This window comes from Nicotiana tomentosiformis, chromosome 7 (assembly GCF_000390325.3).
Source record: "Nicotiana tomentosiformis chromosome 7, ASM39032v3, whole genome shotgun sequence".
NCBI lineage: Eukaryota > Viridiplantae > Streptophyta > Magnoliopsida > Solanales > Solanaceae > Nicotiana > Nicotiana tomentosiformis.
The window spans coordinates 36,088-55,878 of NC_090818.1; the positions used below are offsets into that span (position 1 = coordinate 36,088).

The 19,791-nt window shown below is 39.2% G+C and overlaps 2 protein-coding genes across 2 annotated transcripts; both read right to left on the reverse strand.

Annotated features, from left to right (window-relative positions):
- Nucleotides 1-268: 268 nt before the first annotated feature.
- Nucleotides 269-895, reverse strand: LOC138895057 (uncharacterized). The gene is made up of 2 exons (XM_070179789.1): nt 651-895; nt 269-536 (listed from the first exon to the last, which is right to left on the reverse strand). The coding sequence occupies exons 1-2, from the start codon at nt 893-895 to the stop codon at nt 269-271; spliced, it is 513 nt and encodes a 170-aa protein (XP_070035890.1).
- Nucleotides 896-10,701: 9,806 nt separating this feature from the next.
- On the reverse strand, nt 10,702-19,200 carry LOC104087348 (thioredoxin-like 2, chloroplastic). The gene is made up of 4 exons (XM_070181199.1): nt 18,630-19,200; nt 12,311-12,493; nt 11,292-11,456; nt 10,702-11,183 (listed from the first exon to the last, which is right to left on the reverse strand). Exons 1-4 carry the CDS (start codon nt 18,852-18,854, stop codon nt 11,073-11,075), a joined length of 684 nt encoding a protein of 227 aa, XP_070037300.1. The 5' UTR covers nt 18,855-19,200; the 3' UTR covers nt 10,702-11,072.
- Nucleotides 19,201-19,791: the final 591 nt, after the last annotated feature.

Sequence of the window (19,791 nt, forward strand, 5' to 3'; positions counted from 1 at the left end):
TATAAAATCTGAAGGAAATACGAAGTTATCTACCCGAACCAACACATCTTCCACTATCCCCTCAGGTATTAGACTCGTTTGGTCTACCAGCTGCAAAGATATTGGCACTAACCTTATCTCTCCGATCTCATTCTCTAGTTTCCTATAAATAGACAAGGGCATTAAGTTAATTGAGGCACTAGAATCACATTAAGACTTATCAAAATTTATAGTGCCTGAAGAGCAAGGTATATTATTACTCCTTGGATCTCCACACGTTTGTGGGAGTTTATTTTGCAAGATTACGTTGCAAAATAAGTTTTCTCTCGTGTATATCTAATATATCTCTACCCATTGCTAAGAATGGTTTTCCTAGGATGAGGGGAACCTCCTTGTTTTCTTCTATCTTCACCAATATAAAATCTGAAGGAAATACGAAGTTATCTACCCGAACCAACACATCTTCCACTATCCCCTCAGGTATTAGACTCGTTTGGTCTACCAGCTGCAAAGATATTGGCGCTGACCTTATCTCTCCGATCTCATTATCCAGTTTCCTGTAAATAGACAAGGCCATTAAGTTAATTGAGGCACTAGAATCACATTAAGACTTATCAAGATTTATAGTGCCTAAAGAGAAAGGTATATTATTACTCCTTGGATCTCCACACGTTTGTGGGAGTTTATTTTGCAAGATTACATTGCAATGCTCTATGAGCTTGACCACTGAGGTCTCTTCTATTTTCCTCTTCTTTGTCGGGATCTCCTTCAAGAATTTGGCATAAGCAGGCATTTGTGAGAGAACCCTTGTGAATGGTAAATTTTCATTAACCTGTTTCAGTATATCCAAAAATCTCTCAAACTTCCGGTCCAACTTTTCTCTATATAGCTTCTGGGGGAAAGGTATAGCAGGCATGTGCTTGATCTCTTCATGTTCCTCCTTTCTAATTCTCTTCGTTCTTCTTTTTCTCAACTCCCTTCGTGCCTTTCTTCTTCTTATCAACCTCACTTTTCAGTCACTCCCCACTTTCCTTTTCAAGTTCCACATCCTATTGGACTGGGGTAGGATCTTTCAACACTTGCCCAGTTCTCAACGTTATAGCATTCATTGTTTCTTTGGGGTTTATCTCTGTATCAGTAGGAAGAGTACCTAGAACTCTCTAAGATAATATTGTTGCAATCTGTCCCACTTGCTTCTTGAGATGTAGAATTGCTGCCCCTTGTACTTCAAATCTTTCATCAGTTTTCACAATAAAGGCCTTCACGAGATCATCTAGACCGGACTGATTGGGTTATCGAGGCTGAAATTGTTGCCTCTGCTGATTCACAATACTAGGAGTGCCTTGTCCCTAAAATTTGTTGCCATGCATTTGCAGTACCCCCAGGTCAACTCCATGAAAAAACAGGCTGCTTCTGACCCATTTCATTGAAGTTATAATTACCCACAACATTCACTCCCTGAGCTGAGGCTTGACACTCATGAGTAGGGTATCCTCCTCCACATATATCATAAACTGCATGAGGTTCACTTTGTATTGAAGCTAAGGTCAACTTCCGTATTCCTTTAGCCATAGAATGTAGTTGTACCCGCACATATGCATTAACATTAACTTGATGAACACCAGTTGATCTTCTTCTTTCAGCATTCTCAGAGGGCCACTAATTAGCATCTTTAGATAACTCATCAAGAATTGTAACTATCTCCTCTGGAGTCTTCTTCATCGACGGGCCTCCAATTACATTGCTCAATGTTCTATGCGAGGCTGATGTCAATCCATCCCAAAAGTCCTGGAGTTGCATCCAGAGTTCAATTCCACTATGTTGACACTTGACATAAAATCTCCTTAAACCTCTTCCATGCTTCAAATACAGTTTCAGTCTCTTTCTGGCAGAAGTTACGAATTTCTCTTCTAAACTTGCATGTCTTAGATGATGAGAAATACTTATCAAGAAGTTTTCTAGTCATCTCATCTTATGTTCTAATTTATCTCGTAGGCAAGCTTTGAAGCCATCGCTTTGCATCATCTTTGAGTGTGAAGAGAAATGTCCTTAAGTATACTATATCTTGTGACACACCATTGTATTGAAAGGTGTTCATAATCTCCTCGAAGTCCACTAGATGGTTGTTTGGATCTTCGTTCATCTTTCCTATGAAGACACAAATGTTTTGAAGTGTTTGAAGCAACCTTTGCTTCAACTGGAAATTATTAGCTACAACTGGAGTTGGTCTCTCACTAGATAGGCCTTGATTGTAGACCGGTATAGAAAAATCGCCAAGTGGTCTCCCAGGCCTGGGAGCAATATTTCTGAACTGGTCTATAGCCAAGGGTTGAATTTAAGCAATTCTCCGACCCCTCTTTTCTTCACAAATAATTTGTGAATCTCTAATAGCTGCTTCCTTAGCATCCCATGTAGCTTTTTGTTGTTGTTGAGATGCCTCTCTTATAGCCAAATCTATAGTATCATCATCGACTCCAGCTGTAGTTTCCTTGGTTGAGTATTGCCCAACCTTTTTTAACTTCTTAATGAGATTTCTTTCCTTCCTCAGCTGTCGTAGTTGTTTTTCTATCTCTAGCACATATGGTTGCATTTCTTTTGCATGGGCTCGAGTCATGCACCAATCTAAACATGTAACTTGGAGCACTAACGGTAAAAAGGGAAAAATAAAATAAAAAGAGAAAAATTTCCTTAATTAGCACTACAAACTATTTGAAACACTATTGATTGCCAATCCCCAGCAACAACACCAAAATTTGACGAGCTCAAAACACACACTTAAATATACCCGCTAGTCAAATATAGTATAATATAGTATCGTATCCACATGGATCTGATTTAAACAGTGTTCTTGTAGTTTCTAGCTTGGTTGCTATCCAAGATAATAAACAATTGAGATTTATATGATTAAGAACTAAAATTAACTAAGAATCTAAAGCTATTGACTAGTGACAATCGTAACAATGAGTAAGAAAATAAGGTTATCAGTGGGAGAAGATAGGAGTTAATCGCTACCCCAGTTCTTCAGTACCCCTTAGTCCGCATGGTTGGTTTTACGAAGAGTGTGGCACATGAAGGTTTGTTTCCTGTGTCAAAATTATTTCTCAGGCCGGGAGGAAGCCAGACTCCCGCTACACACACTCTAGAGTAGATGGCTCACGGGTATCAGACCCCAACAATACACCTGTTTGGACAGTTCTACTTGTTGTTGCTATACAGGCCAGGGAGAGACCCACAATGTCAGGTGAGGGGTTGCAGAGGTTAGACAAGTTCAGCAAGTTGTTTTCCCTCACTCTAGTGGTTCACCTTCTGAGGACTCCTATGATGTCTTGGACCATTGTCATGAGTGTTTGCGCAACATGGGTATAGTGGAGTCCAATAAAGTTGATTTCATAGTGATTCAGATACATGGTTTTGCCAAGAGGTGGCAGCTCAAGTGTATGTTCAGGCAGTCCAGCAAGTTCACCTCCTCTCACTTGGGCTCAACTCTCATATTTGTTTATGGAGAACTTCATCCTTTTTACTCAGAGAGAGGAGTTCTGTAGTCAGTTTGAGCACCTTCAGCAAGGTAGCATGACTGTTACACACTATTGGACCAAATTTGTAGGTTTATCACACCATGTCACTATCCCGATCCCTATTGAGAGGTAGAAGGTGAGGAGGTTCATAGATGGCCTTACATATGGCATTAGGTTATAGATGGCTAGAGAGACCAAGGATGATATTTCTTTTACCCGGGTAGTGGAGATCGCTAGGAGGATCGAGCGCATCAGGGGCCAGGCTATGGAGATGACCTTTAATAAGAGGCCTCGTAATTTTGGAGGATACAGTGGTGCCTCGGGCAAAGGCAGGTTTGTTTGTGTGGAAGCCATCCTATCAGGCCAGTTTAGTCGTCTTTACAGGTCACACATAGTACTTCAGGCAGTCATGGTACTTATGGACCTCGTTCTGAGCAGCTAGCATTTAGTGCACCTTTACATCCCATTAGTGCATAACCAATTCAAAGCTATCATGGTGGTTATTCGATTCATTAGGGTTAGTCTCTCATTCTGTATCCACGCCAGTCAAGAAAGTGCTTTGAGTGTGGAGGTGCGGATCTTATCAAGAGGTACAATCCCAAACTTCATAGCAGTATACAATAATAGGGTACTCGTGCCATGATTCCTACACTGGTTGCTCCACCACCGACACAACAAGCTAGAGGCGGAGGTAAGGTAGCCGGAGGTAGGGGTCAGATAGTTAAAGATGGAGGCCAGTCAGTAAGATGACTTCCGAGAGTAAGAGTTCAGGTTGGTGGAGCTCAACCTCGTTGTTATGCATTTCTAGCTAGACTTGAGGCGTAGTTGTCCGGATATAGTTATTACGGGTATAATATCAGCCTGTCATAGAGATGTTTCCTTGTTGTTTGATCCGAGTTCTACATTTTCTTATGTGCCTTCATATTTTTCTTCGCATTTGAGTATGCATCGTGATTCTCTTTATGTTCCTGTTTCTATGTCTATGACGGTTTGGAATTCCATAATAGGTGATCGGGTGTACAGGTCTTGTGGTGTTACTATTAATGGTTTAGATATTGTAGTTGATCTTATGTTGTTTGATATGGTGGATTTTGAGGTTATTCTTGGTATGGAATGGTTGTCGCTGTATCACGCTATCTAGGATTGCCATGCAAAGACTATGACATTATCCATGTTGGGGTTGCGTAGATTGGAGTGGATAGGGACTCTTGGTCACTCCACTAGTAGGGTGGTTTCATATTTGAAGGGTCAACATATGGTCGAGAAGGAGTGTTTGGCATATTTGGCTTATATCCGTGATTTTAGTGCAGAGGTTCCTCCTATGGATTTGGTATGGGGCTTGAGTGAGTTTCCTGAGGTATTTCCTATAGATTTGGAGAGTATTCAACCTGACAGGGGTATCGACTTGTTCATTTATTTGGTTTCGGGCACTCAACCCATTTCTATACCATCGTACCGTATGGCTCCAGCTGAGTTGAAAGATTTAATGTATAAGTTGTAGGATTTGCTTGACAAGGAATTCATGAGATCGAGTGTTTCACCTAGGGGTTCGCCACTATTGTTTGTTAAGAAAAAGTACGGATTGATGAGGATGTGCATAGATTATCGGAAGTTAAAGTAGGTCACTATCAAGAACAAGTATCCATTGTCGAGGATTGAAGGTTTATTTGACCATCTTCAGGGTGCTGAGGTGTTTTCAAAGATTGATTTAAGATTTGGCTACCATTAGGTGAAGATTGGGGCATGATATGTCCCTAAATATCTTTTAGGACTCAATTTTGTCACAACTAGTTCTTAGTGATGTCATTTGGCTTGACTAATGCCCCGACGGCCTTTATGGACTTGATGAATCGAGTGTTCAAGACTTATCTGGATTCCTTCATGATTGTCTTCATTAATGATATTTTTGCTTACTTCTGCCGTCGAGAGGAGCATATGCAGCACCTACAGTAGTGCTTCAGACTTTGAAGTATCGTCAATTGTATGCCAAGTTTTCAAAGTGTGAGTTCTAGTTAGACTCGATCGCCTTTTTGGGTCATGAGCTGTTGTACGAGGGTATCAAGGTGGATCATAAGAAGATTGAGGCAGTTCAGAACTTGCCTAATCCTACTTCATCTATAGTTATTTGATGCTTCTTGGTAGCTTACTATCATCAGTTCCTGGAGGGGTTTTCATCTATGTCTGCCCTATTGACCAAGTTGACCTAGAAGGGTGCGCTTTTCAGATGGTCCGAAAAGTGTGAGGCGATGTTTTAGAAGCTCAAGACTGCATTGACTATAGCCCCAGTGGTTGTGTTTCCTACAAGTTCGGTATCTTACACTGTGTATTGTGATATATCGCGTATTGGACTTGTCGCAGTATTTATGTAGGACAGTAGGGTGTTTGCCTATGTGTCTCGTAAGTTAAAGGTTTACGAGAAGAATTACCTGTGCATGATTTGGAGTTTGCATCCCCTATTCACGCTCTCATGATTTGGAGGCACTATCCATACGAGGTTCTACGTGAGGTCTATACCGACCATCGGAGTCTCCAACACATGTTCACGCAGAAAGACCATAATTTGCGGCAGTGGAGATTGTTAGACTTATTAAAAGACTATGGTAACATCATATTATATCATTCGAGGATGGTCAATGTTGTGGTTGATGGCTTGAGTAGAATAGCAGAGAGCATAAATAGTGTGGCATTTTTACCAACAGTGGAGAGGCCACAAGCCATGAATATTCAGGCTTTGGCCAACCGGTTCATCAAGTTGGATGTTTTGGAGCTTAACAAGGTTCTTGCTTGTGTTGTGGCACACTCATCACTGTTGGAGCATATCAAGGCTCGATAGTTTGATGATCCTCACTTGTTAGTGTTGAAAGACACGCTCGGCGGTGTAGTTATAAGGAGGTTGTGATTGGAGATAATGGTGTTATGTAACGACCCGGACGGTCATTTTATGTATTTTTTCCTCGTTTCCCCCCATTTGATGCTTTACATATGTGTATTTGTGATTATCAGACTAGCGGGGGATGGTTAGTTTGGTTTCAGGGGAGTTTTGCATTGAATTGGGACACATAGTCCGTTGGCTGGAGGCTTAAGTTGTAAGTGTTGTTTGAGTTTTATGTAGATGACCCAAGAATGGTGCTTTGATGGTTCCAATAGGTTTGTAAGGTGATTTTGGACTTAGCTGTATGCCCGGATTTTGATTTGGGGTTTTCTAGGTTGATTTGGTTCTATTTGGTGAAAATTAGTAAGTTGAAGGTTTATAAGAGATATAGGTTTGACCATGAGTTGATTTTGATGATATGATGTTTGGATTGTGGTTCCGGGAGTTGGAATAGTTCCGTCGTGTCATTTGGGACTAGAATGTAATATTTGAGGTCATTCTAAATTTTGTAGGCATATTCGACGTAAGTTTTGAATTTGAAAATTTGGATTAGTTCCTTATGTTCTAATTGAGGTGCGGTCCGTGGTTTTGATGTTGTTTGGTATGATTCGAGGTCTCGAGTAGGTCCATGTTATGTTTTGGGATTGGTTGGTGTGTTTGGGTTATGTTGGCATTGCTGAAGATTGTTGAGTCTCGTGTTTACGCATCTACGGAATTGTGGTCACATATACAAAGCCGCAGAAGTGGATGATGTTACATAAAAGCGGACTGGGCTGCAGGCAAGGGGAAGACTGCAGATGCAGAAGTTGGAATGTAGAAGCGATTTCACAGAAACGGTAAGAGGACCGCAGACGTTGTTGGTCGGGGAATAAGCCATTCCCACATCTCCAATCGATTTTCCGCAAATGCGACATTTTGGACATTTTGGATTATCATTTTTCATTATTTAGAGTTATGGATATTGGCTATATGCTATTTTTGGAGGGATTTCACAACAATTTAATGGGTAAGTGCACTAATGGATTTTGGTGTTAGATATTAATTATCCATGGATTATTACACCTAGTTTATGTGAATTAAAGGTGGATTATGGTGGTTTTTGACTATGGTTTTAGAGATTGGAAATTGACGCCTTGAGGTTTGGATTTGGATGAAACACAAATATTTGGACTCGTATTGGAATAAGTGTTCAGTATTTGTGAGTTTTGTCATGTTCTATGGTGCGGGCCTAGGGCTGACTTTGTATAATTGCATCAAAATCTTAGCTTTACTAGTTGGGCTTGCTTTCTATGGCTTCTATTGATATTATAAAGTTGTTTTGGCTAGATTCGAGCCATCTGGAGGTTGATTCACGCGGGGAGGGCTTTCTAGAGTACTCATTTAGCTTGCTTGAGGCAATTATCTTACCTAAGCTTGGTTGAGGCACTAGTTGCATGAGTTATTAGTGAAAGCTACATGCTATGGGTGGAGCACATATGAGGGGATGGAGCCCATGTGCGTATACCAGGGTATTATCCATGCTCGGGGTAGTGTTTAAGCTATTATATGTCTTGAATCGATTGCTAAGATTCATGTTATCATACTTCTTATGTTGTATTCCCTTCGTGAGCAATTTGGAATGATGTTAGAGATTATTTGTTGATTGATCTCCTATTCAAACATGTTAGTTGCTATTCTTGTGGCGTAATCACCTGACTAGAACTGTGGTAGCACACTTCGCACAATCCTATACTATAGCAAAATATCATATGAACCTATCGAAATCGTCAAAACACCGATTTAATATTGTTTACCTAGAACGTTGATAGTGGTCAACTCTAGCCTCATTTTAAGTCAAAAATTACGTTTTCTTCCAAATTTCACATAAAAGCTTTCCGAAAAGCGACACGGACCACACACGCAAGTCATATAACATCAAATTAAGTTATGATAGGTCTCAAAACATAGAAACTAAGGCTAGTACTCAAAACGACCTATCGGATCGTCACACCAATGCTCTTCTAATCTTCCGTATGTCAAAAGTCCTCTAAAAATGTGTTTTTGGAGTATTTATACCTTGTAGGAACATGCCCGGATGAAACTACTCTTTCTAAGCCAAAGTGGAAAAAATTGGGCACTATTTTATACTAGCGTGCCGCCCAATGCGCCGCCGTGCACATGGGATTTTTCAGAGAGCTAATTTTTTTCACTCTGCAGGAATTTTGCGCTAGCGCCCAGCGACGCGGTAGTGCATTTTTCTCAGAGTAGGATTTTTTCTCAATTTTTGAATTCCAAACTTAGTCCTCGACCCACGAACACGATCCCGATTTAATTTCTCGGGCTTTGACTCAGACCACCTAATTTTGTGTACTCTTTCCTTTGTCTGTATTACAAGAACTAGAAGACTCTTTTCTAGAATGTAACATAGAGGATTCATCAAAGCTTACATATCTGCTAAATATAAATTTTGGTGTCGTGGGATCAGGATACCATAATCGGTATCCTTTCACCCCAGATGCATACCCAAGGAAAATGCACTTTTTAGCCCTTGGCTCTAATTTTTCATCATTTACATGCATGTATGCAGGGCAACCAAATATATTTAAATCAGAATAATTAGCAGGAGTACCTGATCACATTTCCTCTGGAGTCTTAAAGTTCAAAGGTGCAGAAGGAGTTCGGTTGACAATATAACAGGCTATAGAGATAGCTTCTGCCCAAAAGGCGTTTGTCAACCCAACATTTGAAATCATGCAGCGAGCCCTTTCCAAAAGAGTTCTATTCATCCTTTCTGCCACACCATTTTGCTGAGGTGTCATTCTCATAGTACGATGTCGAGCAATTCCTTCATTCTTGCAAAATTCGTTGAATTCATCATTACAAAATTTCAAGCCATTATCTTTCCAAGCCGCTTAACCTATTTTCCTGTTTTCTTCTCAATCAAAACTTTCCATTGTTTGAAATTTAAGAAAACATCACTTTTATTTTTTAGGAAATAAACCCAAACTTTCCTTGAATAATCATCAATGAAAGTTAACATATACCTGGCACCACCTTTTGATGGGGTACGTGAAGGACCCCAAAGATCTGAATGAATGTAATCCAAAGTACCTTTTGTTCTATTAATCGCTGGAGATTTGAAGCTAACTCTTTTCTACTTTCCGAACACACAATGTTCACAGAACTCCATATTTCTGGTACTTTGGCCACATAAGAGACCTCTTTTGCTGAGAATGGAAAGACATTTTTCACTCATATGCCCCAATCGCATATGCCACAATTTGGTGATGTCAGAATCTGATTTATCTGATATTGAAACTGCAGTAGCACCTGTAACAGTAGATCCCAAAAAAGTATACAACGTACCAGATCTGCATGCTTTCATTGATAGCCGCATCGATCATTTCAAATTTGTATAAAAAAATTATAATGTCATTTCATTAAACTCTATCCCAATACCCAATTCCTCATTATCATTCTAAATTTCTCAGATCTAACACAGATCAACATATATTATCAGTACTCATTACAACACATTAGGACTAAAAATCGCCAACAATATCTTTCTTTTTTAATATGCACATACCTTAATAAGCTTCTTAGAAGCAACTCGTCTGATTTGTAGATCAAATACCACTTCTTCTCTCCTTTTCCGTCGGCAGGATACAAGATTTCAATAAACATAAGGTGTTCAAGGATCATTCATTTACAGTTTATCTAGATGCAGTAAACATGTTATGCGAATTACCAATTCATCCCTCTTTAAATAAAACTCGTAGAAGAACATCCTGTAATTCCAAGTTTCTAAGTTGGATTGTATAGTAATTCAAATTGCATATATAACCTGCATATGTTACTCTCTAGAACTAAATGTGTCGCTGACAATTTAGTTGAAGTAACTTGATTGAGATTTGACAAGTAGCATAAACAAGGTGCAACTTATCTGAACTCGTTGCACAAACATACTATTTCAGGGTAAAAACTTACCAACACTGGTTGTTTACACCAAGAATATCAACTTACCATCGTTAAGTAAATTAATGAAGTCTTTTTTTTTTTTAACCCTGTTTAGGTGGTTCACAACATGCTGCAGGTTTGACCATTTCACAATTAAAAGCCACAGTGATTACAATTACAACATATGTGATAACATTATGAAGAAAATGAAGAAGATGCAGTCTCTCTCAAATGCACGTTGGTAGGCCATTGACCACCACCGCCTTGTTCCTCCTCATCTATAAATATTCTCAAATCATCGGTCCTCCTAACAGCTAGCCCTGATACCACATTCATAGTTGATATTGAAAGCAACAAGACCATTAATGTAAATATAGACAAGACAATCAAAACCACACGTTCGTCCACAATGTACCCGAATACTATCAAAGAGGAAATAAAGGTAACAGTGTATCATTATACCATGAGTACAGATTGAGAAGTATCACAAATGACAGGAAGTAGTGTTTTCGACTCACTTTTTTCCCATAATTAATGAACAAAATTCCATCTATATATGCTGCAAGTATTACTACCACAATCGTCTCAAAGAATGGAGTATATTACTACATCATTACCTAGAATGGCGCAAAATGTAGCAACCAACAATGAAAAATGACTATATAGTTTCCATCACAGATACAGATGGGTTACGTGGCTATTCGAGTGCAAGCTATTGATACAGAGATGAAACACGTAAGCAGTTCTACGCAGAAGCTGCTGCAGGTATATCACTTGGTCCCAGAAAGGAGTTCAAGAGTGAGATCTCCCACTCCTATTGGCGGGCCAATACTGCAACGGGCTGTGTTATGTAATTGTATTGCATCTTTTATCTTCTGAAACTACATAAATAATTACCGCAGAAAAGGTTATTCATCTTGAATGAAAGTGGTAAACGGTAGCTAATAAAGTCCAAATAGGGAAACAAAACAAATTTTCAGATGTCTTACTTTGGCCAGTGAGCAAGAGAAGGACTCTAGTTGTCCATCAGCTCCGCGATAGAAATGGAAATATGGAAGGACTTTTACATTCAAAGCCTTGCACATTGGCTTATTTGCATCAAAATTCACTTTCAGAAACATGATTTCGGGGTTCTCCTGGGCAATTCTGCAGAGCTGCCAAGTGAAAAATGCAAAATCAAATTCTTGAGAATAGCAGAGAAAGCAACCTTAAAGACCAGATATCTTCTTAAAGTGGCTAATGGAAAATTCAAACCATTGTTCAACTCAATTTGAGATCCTTCGAGAACAAATATAAGAGAGAAAGTGAGGGAAGAAAACATAAACTGTTATGCAGGACAATAAGGAAACAGTGCCAGTTTTAGTTGGACATTATGATCAATAACCTTGAGATGTAAATGATTAAAAACTGTAGCTTTCCCCGAAAGTTTTACAATAAACAACCAAGTTTTGGCACAAAATCCACAAGAGAAATACAACTGTATTCAAAAACTGAAGGCAGACTGCATTTTTTATTTTTTTTTTTGGTGCAGAATGGATCTTGTATGTGAAGATGAATCGGTTTTAGACTTGTTAGAGTGCCGACATGTTTAGAAATGGTTATACCCTTGCTTCTTCTTTTTTCACACTTTAAGCCACTGGATTATTGTACAGAATCTACTAGAACATCTTTGTGCTACATTGAATACAAACGTTACCATTTCCCATAACAAGACCCAACGAAAAGATCCACAAGAGAAAACGACTTGTTATAAGGAAAATGTGATTTTGCCCCTCTAACCAGAAAGCATCACAACCATGTCAATGCCATGGAATTATATTCTAAATGGACGTATAGAGCAGATTATAATGATCCCACTTCATATGAGTAGACAGCTACCAAAATAAGATCTTTAGAAGTTGCTGAAAGAGATGAACTATCTTCTTGAAACTTGCTCTTTTACATCAGAGATAACAGCATGGAGGGAAAATTATAGGCTTTCATAATGGGTGCAGAAAGAAGTGCTTACCTTGGGAAATAGTGCTTTGCAGGAAGCACACCATGTTCCATAGAATTCTACAATAACAAGTCTTTCTCCAGCCTGACTAAGAGCATCCAAGAATTCTTTTGTAGAATGAATGTCAACCATGTTAGGCCCTGCATTTCGCTCCCACCATTTTGGTTCCTCAGTTCGAGTAACAGTAGCATGTACCTAAGAAGCATTGAACAAAAGGCACAAAAATGTGTAAATAAGACTTTTAGGGATTTAACTTGTCCTGTTAGTTTATAGATATGTATAGTGTAGTCTTGTCCCACATTGGAAGAGGAGTAATATCTCCTTGTAGTGTATAGCTATAAATAGGGACCTCTTGTATTGTATTTATCATCCAATATCAATAACATATTTTTTCCCGTGCCTTCTCACATGGTATCAGAGCATTAGTGAGAAAAGATCGATGTGCGTCATTCCAGCGTTAACCGGGAAGAAAGAACTTAGTCATCGTGTAATTTTTTCGGTGACCTAAGGCTTGTCTAAGTGAAAGTCACTTTCTGTCGGTGTTGTGCTAAAACCAACACCACCACGAGGTAGATCACCCTCCGACTACCAACCCCTGAAATTTTATCCGGCAGAAAAGCCACCACGCTCCTCCATGCGCCGGCAACAACTTTTCCGGCGAGGGTTCCGGCCACTTTCCGGCCATTTTTTCTCGAAGCTTCTTCAGGACAGTGTGTTCTCCTCAAAATTCCGAGCCTACCCATCTAATTCAAATCAAATTCCGACCACTTTTATATTTTTCCGGCGTGAACAGTGACCTTTTTGGCCATTTTTTGAAAATATTTCTTCAAGACAGCTTGCTCGCAAAGGAATTCTGAGTCTATCCATCCTGTTACAACAAATTCCGACAACTTTGGAATTTTCCGGCGAGCTACAGTGTTTCCGGCACAGAACAGTGTTCTGTTTTCCTGCTTTCCTGCTGTAAACAGTGTTTTTCAAGCTATTTCTTCAGTTTTCTCACAGGAGTTACTTATTTCCACTATTTCAAGTTAACCCTACTACTACAAATTGTAGCGACATGGGAACCGATGCTTTGAATAGTCGGATGGTTTCTTTAGCAAAGTATATTGAGTTCCTTCAGTATAAAGCATGTAAGCAGACATCTTCTGAGATAGCTTCTGTTGTTCAAACAGGAACGCAGTACGGGGCGGATCATTGGTACCGGGCGTGAATCAAACGGACTTTATTACCTTATCCTTGCTAAATCACATGGACTCACATCTTGTCTTCCTTCTACAACTTGTCATGTTACTGATTCACCAGATTTATTACATAAACAGTTGGGACATCCCAGTTTGTTAAAACTTCAGAAAATGGTAACCGGTTTATCTCACTTGTCAGCTCTAGAGTGTGAGTCATGTCAGCTCGGTAAGCATACCCGCTCCCATTTCCCTCGGCGTCTTGATAATCGAGCAGAGTCATCTTTTACTTTAGTCCATTCAGATATTTGGGGTCCTAGTCGGGTCAGTTCCACCATAGGATTCCGCTACTTTGTCAGTTTCATTGATGATTATTCCAGGTGCACTTGGATATTTTTGATAAAAAATCGATCTGAGCTGTTTTCTATTTTCCAGACCTTCCACGCTGAAATTCAAAATCAATTTGGGGTTTCTATTCGCACATTTCGTAATGATAATGCCCGAGAGTATTTGTCTTCCCCATTTCAGCAGTTTATGAAATCTCATGGGATTATTCATCAAACATCTTGTCCGTACACATCTCAACAAAATGGGGTAGCTGAAAGAAAGAATAGGCATCTTATTGAAACTGCTCGTACCCTACTCATACAATCTCATGCTCCGTTGCATTTTTGGGAGGATGCCGTTCTTACATCTTGCTATCTTATTAATCATATGCCATCTTCAGCTATCCAGAACCAAGTTCCATTCTCTGTCATGTTTCCCCACTTACCTTTGTTCTCTCTTCCACCCCGTATCTTTGGAAGCACTTGTTTTGTCCATAACCTTACTCCAGGAACAGATAAATTAGCTCCTCGTGCTCTTAAGTGCGTATTTCTGGGTTTCTCAAGAACACAAAAGGGGTATCGATGCTACTCTCCTGACCTCCAGCGGTACCTTATGTCCGCTGATGTTACCTTCTTTAAAACCCAATCATACTTCACAGGTTCAGGTCATCACTTAGATATTTCTGAGGTACTACCAGTTTCATCTTTTGGAGATTCAGTCACTCCAGCTCCACCACCTACAGCTCCAGTTGTAGCTCCACCACCTATAGCTCCAGTTGTAGCTCTACCACCTATAGCTCCAGTTCCACCACCTACAGCTCCGGTTGTAGCTCCACCACCTATAGCTCCAGTTCCTCCACATAATCCAGTTCAACCTTCTGCAGCTCCACCATTCTTGACTTATCATCGTCGTCCACATCCAGCATCAGGCCCAGGTGATTCACGCCCCGCATCAGATTCTGCACCTACTGCGGACTTGTCTCCTCTTAGTCAACCAATTGCACTCCGCAAAGGTGTACGATCCACACTTAATCCTAATCCCCACTATGTCGGTTTAAGTTATCATCGTCTGTCGTCACCACATTATGCTTTTATATCTTCTTTGTCCACTGTTTCTATCCCTAAGTCTACAGGTGAGGCACTATCTCATCCAGGATGGCGACATGCTATGATTGACAAGATGTCTGTTTTACATGCAAGTGACACTTGGGAGCTTGTTCCTCTTCCTGCAGGTAAGTCTACTGTTGGTTGTCGTTGGGTTTATGCAGTCAAAGTCGGCCCGGATGGCCAGATTGATCGGCTTAAGGCTCGTCTTGTTGCAAAAGGATATACTCAGATTTTTGGGCTTGATTATAGTGATACTTTCTCTCCCGTGGCTAAAGTAGCATATGTTCGTCTCTTTTTGTCCATGGCTATTGTACGTCATTGGCCTCTTTATCAGTTAGACATTAAGAATGCTTTTCTCCACGGTGATCTTGAGGAAGAAGTTTATATGGAGCAACCACCTGGTTTTGTTGCTCAGGGGGAATTTAATGGTTGTGTGTGTAGATTGCGCAAGTCACTATATGGTTTGAAACAGTCCCCTCGAGCTTGGTTTGGTAAGTTCAGCACAATTATTCAGGAGTTCGGCATGACTCGTAGTAAGGCTGATCACTCTGTGTTTTATCGGCATTCTGCTCCTAATCTGTGTATTTATCTAGTGGTTTATGTTGATGATATTGTTATTACTGGTAATGATCAGGATGGTATTACTAATCTGAAGGAACATCTCTTTCAGCACTTCCAGACTAAGCATCTGGGCAGATTGAAGTATTTTCTAGGTATTGAGGTCGCTCAGTCTAGCTCAGGTATTGTTATTTCACAGTGGAAGTATGCCCTAGACATTCTTGAGGAGACTGAAATGATGAGTTGCAGACCTATTGGCTCTCATATGGATCCGAATGCTAAGCTTCTGCCTGGACATGGGGAGCCTCTTAGAGACCCTACGAGATATAGGAGGTTGGTTGGCAAATTGAATTACCTCACAGTGACTAGACCTGACATTTCTTTTCCGGTGAGTGTTGTAAGTCAGTTTATGGATTCTCCATGTGATAGTCACTGGGATGCAGTTGTTCGCATTCTTCGGTATATAAAGTCAGCTCCAGGCAAAGGATTACTATTCGAGGATCGAGGCCACGAGCAGATTGTTGGGTACACAGATGCTGATTGGGCAGGATCACCTTTTGATAGACGTTCTACGTCTGGATATTGTGTTCTAGTAGGAGGTAATTTGGTCTCGTGGAAGAGCAAGAAACAGAATGTAGTTGCTCGATCTAGCGCCGAAGCCGAATATCGGGCCATGGCTATGGCGACGTGTGAGTTAGTTTGGGTCAAGCAGTTGCTCAAGGAGTTAAAGTTCGGAGAAATCAACAAGATGGAACTAGTGTGTGATAACCAAGCTGCTCTTCATATTGCGTCAAATCCGGTGTTCCATGAGAGGACTAAACACATTGAGATCGACTGTCACTTTGTCAGAGAAAAAATACTTTCAGGAGATATTGTTACAAAGTTTGTAAAGTCGAATGATCAACTAGCAGATATTTTCACTAAGTCTCTTACTGGTTCTCGTATTAGTTACATGTGTAACAAGCTCGGTACATATGATGTGTATGCACCGGCTTGAGGGAGTGTTAGTTTATAGATATGTATAGTGTAGTCTTGTCCCACATTGGAAGAGGAGTAATATCTCCTTGTAGTGTATAGCTATAAATAGGGACCTCTTGTATTGTATTTATCATCCAATATCAATAACATATTTTCTCGCGTGCCTTCTCACATGTCCAAAGCAAGGTAGAGTCCACATGCAGCTAAACGCATCTACTTGTTCATGAAATACAAAAATAATTACCAATCTCTGCTGAAACCAGTCCACCCAAGTTTTAGATGGTTAAATTTAGTAAGGATGAGTAATGAACCAATTTTGGTAATGAAAATTCTAGCTGAACTCTCAAAAGAAAATAGAAACACGCTATATCAAAATTACTATAACAAAAACTGTGTTGCATTCTGAAACTAAATTTATGGTTATCAAAGTTTGTCATTGTTCGAAATGAGTTAATCTTTAATCTTTTTAAGATGCGCTAGCAAATAAACAAGCTTGTTGGAATAGAATCGAGAACCTGAATAGTAACCTTAGGGGCGGTGTTAACTATCCCCTATTTCCCACCAGTTAATTTCGAAAACTAAAGACCTATTCAAAGGGGAAAGTTGGATGGCATAGTCAAATGGAGAAGGATTAGACATATAAAAGCAAGCATCAGTAAAAATGCAAAATTACTGCACCACATGGTCCAGAAACCACCTTTGTATCAAGTGAGGATGCATATCGGGTTTGGCATCTAAGGTTGCTACCTTGAGCCAAGGTCTCCATTTGGGGTTTGGGCACAAGGAAGCCCAGACGTAAATCAGCAAAGTTTGAACAGTTTGGCAGTTTCAAAAAACAACGCTCATAAATACTACAAAGGGTCATAGACAGCATGCCATGGTTGGTAAGTGCATGACTTCCATGCCTATTATCTATGCAGACCAATGTTTGAACAACCAGAAACACCTATGAATGAGTTTGATCCTTGAAATAGGAACTCTTCTCCCAACCTAACCTTTTCAGTTTCCTGTTTTCGCCAGTTTAACAACAGAAGCAGTAGAGTCTAGAGACTTCAACCTATGCTAATTTACAAAAAGTCAATTTCCAAGTCATTCTAGGCTGAACTTATCTGGGGAAAAAAACTCGCAAGTAGAGAACTTTATCATCGAGAACTTCGAATAATCCAGAATTTAACTTAACTTTTCTTAAAAAGAAAAAAAAATAGAATTGATAATAAGAATAGAAGAAATAGCAAAAGACAATTATGCATGTGGCTTTTAATTACAGGGGCGCAACCGTTGGCATTATCATAGCAGAAGCTTTCTCAGTCATAAGAGACAATGGTTAATGCAGTCAGTCAAAGTTATAATTATGCAGTACCCTATGAAACGAGGACTACTTCACCTGGGGATTCTTATCACCAAATGCTAAGCCCTTGCAGAAAGTTAGTCTGTTCTGTCATTCAAATATTTGATCCGCTATGAATGTTGATGCTAATGTTAGTGGCCCGCCGGTGTTATAACTTTTTTGTTTTACTAGCATTCTGTAGAGTGCTATTTTCTCGAACATAATCACCATAAATAAAACCATGTCCTTTGATTACCCAATAAACGTGATGTCTTCTTCAGAACATTGTGCTAAATAACATATGTGGTGAATTACTCAAGTCTCTGCATAACTAAAGTGATGATTAATAATATGCATCTTCATTTTTTGGAATAATGGCGATGTCCAACTTGCATGCCCTTCAACTATTCCATACCTACATCCTCCCATCCAGGGTAACTTTTCTCACTAACGCTTAAGCAAATATAGGAAGAAATCACCTAGCTTTTTTGCCTTTCTGCTGGAATCTGACCCCTTGTTTCCCATGGTCTTCCTTCCAACTTATCCATTAATCATATACATCTTGACTACTAATTTAGTGATTACTAAAATCAGCATAACAAAGACACTTAATTTCAAGGTTTGAATACAATTTGGTGTTAAAACAGAAGAACAAGAACAGCAGCATATCTAAAATGCTCCCTTCAGCTGCTAAAAAATAACTTGCAAAGAAATATGAAGCGTAAAAGACCTCAAACCTCTAATGAGCTAAGCACAACTACTGGCCACCGTAAACATTGACAATATCCTCATTTAATTGAAATAATAACAGGCAGTCAAAAAGAGAAAAAAACTCAGTAAAATGCAAGAATCTTTACCTTAACAGCAGGAAATCGCTTGTTGGGCCTTAAGGTAATTCCGGAAACGAAATCGACAGAAGTAGAAGGAGAATCAGAAAGGGAGACAGCCCTTTTATGCAACTTTTGATTTGATGTTTGAATAGAATTCAAAGATGAAGAGAATGAGGTTAACAATGAAGAATTTGAAGCAGAAGAAGAAGAGAAGCGTAAAGAGTTCAGAGAAAATCCCATTATATCAGCCATAGAAAAACCAAAAAGTAAGATTCTTTAATATGTCTCTTTAATATCTTCCTCTGAATCCTCCTTCGCTTTTTCTTTTTCTTTTTCTTTTTGGGGAATCTTAGTTCCGTATATATACACAGAAAGAAAGATTGAGTATGTTCCAAGTTACATCAATGGAAGCCCAGACCCAGTGAGATGGAAAATGAAAGCCATTTAATTGAAGGGGCAATTTGATATTTGATTTTTTTCGTGTGTTCCTATGGAAGATATTGGCATTACTATGTGAAAATGGTGTATTACTGTTCAACTACTGCAGAAAGGCTTGACCACACACACCCGGAATAATAAACATAAAAGCAAATTGCATGTGAAGATTTTGTGTGAACCATATTTTACGACGAGAACTATCTACTTAGATATTTCTTTTTTATTTTTTAGTATTGATCTACGTTAAGGCTGCGTTTGGATGCATGATTTTAACCTTTGGTCAACATTTCAACAATTCAACGAAAACTGTTCACAGAAAAAATGAGAAAAAATCAATGATTAGAAGATCTTGGTGTTTGTGAATTGTGAGGATATTGGTATGTTTCTAAGGAAAGGTTATAAGGAGAATTCAAACACTGAATTTTAGTTTCAGAAATCAAACAATTTATAACTATTACTTTTCTAAAATGTAAGACTGAAACTTCATGAGTTTAAGTTTGAGATCTTACTATGATTTATTTTATTTTCTAGTTTCAAATTTAATTATTTTTACTTATATAATGAATTTTTCAATACATATATAAGACTCGAACCAAAACTATTAAGTTATGAGAAATTTATAACTTTCCCCTACATTCCTAACATCCTCCAAATGGCAATGTCGTTATAGTTAATAGAAAAAGAAAAGGCCTTGGTCGTATCCTTGATAAGGTCTAGAACAATAAAAAAATTATATCTCAAGAAATTCAGC

Coding starts and splice junctions, on each gene's coding strand:
- LOC138895057 (XM_070179789.1), bottom strand. CDS start 895: ATGCCTGCTATACCTTTCCCCCAGAAGCTATATAGAGAAAAGTTGGAC. Junction 537..650: donor CAAAATAAACTCCCACAAAC/GTGTGGAGATCC, acceptor GTCTATTTACAG/GAAACTGGATAATGAGATCG.
- LOC104087348 (XM_070181199.1), bottom strand. CDS start 18,854: ATGGCTGATATAATGGGATTTTCTCTGAACTCTTTACGCTTCTCTTCT. Junction 11,457..12,310: donor GCAAAGCACTATTTCCCAAG/GTAAGCACTTCT, acceptor TTCACTTGGCAG/CTCTGCAGAATTGCCCAGGA. Junction 11,184..11,291: donor TCTCTTGCTCACTGGCCAAA/GTAAGACATCTG, acceptor TTATTTATGTAG/TTTCAGAAGATAAAAGATGC.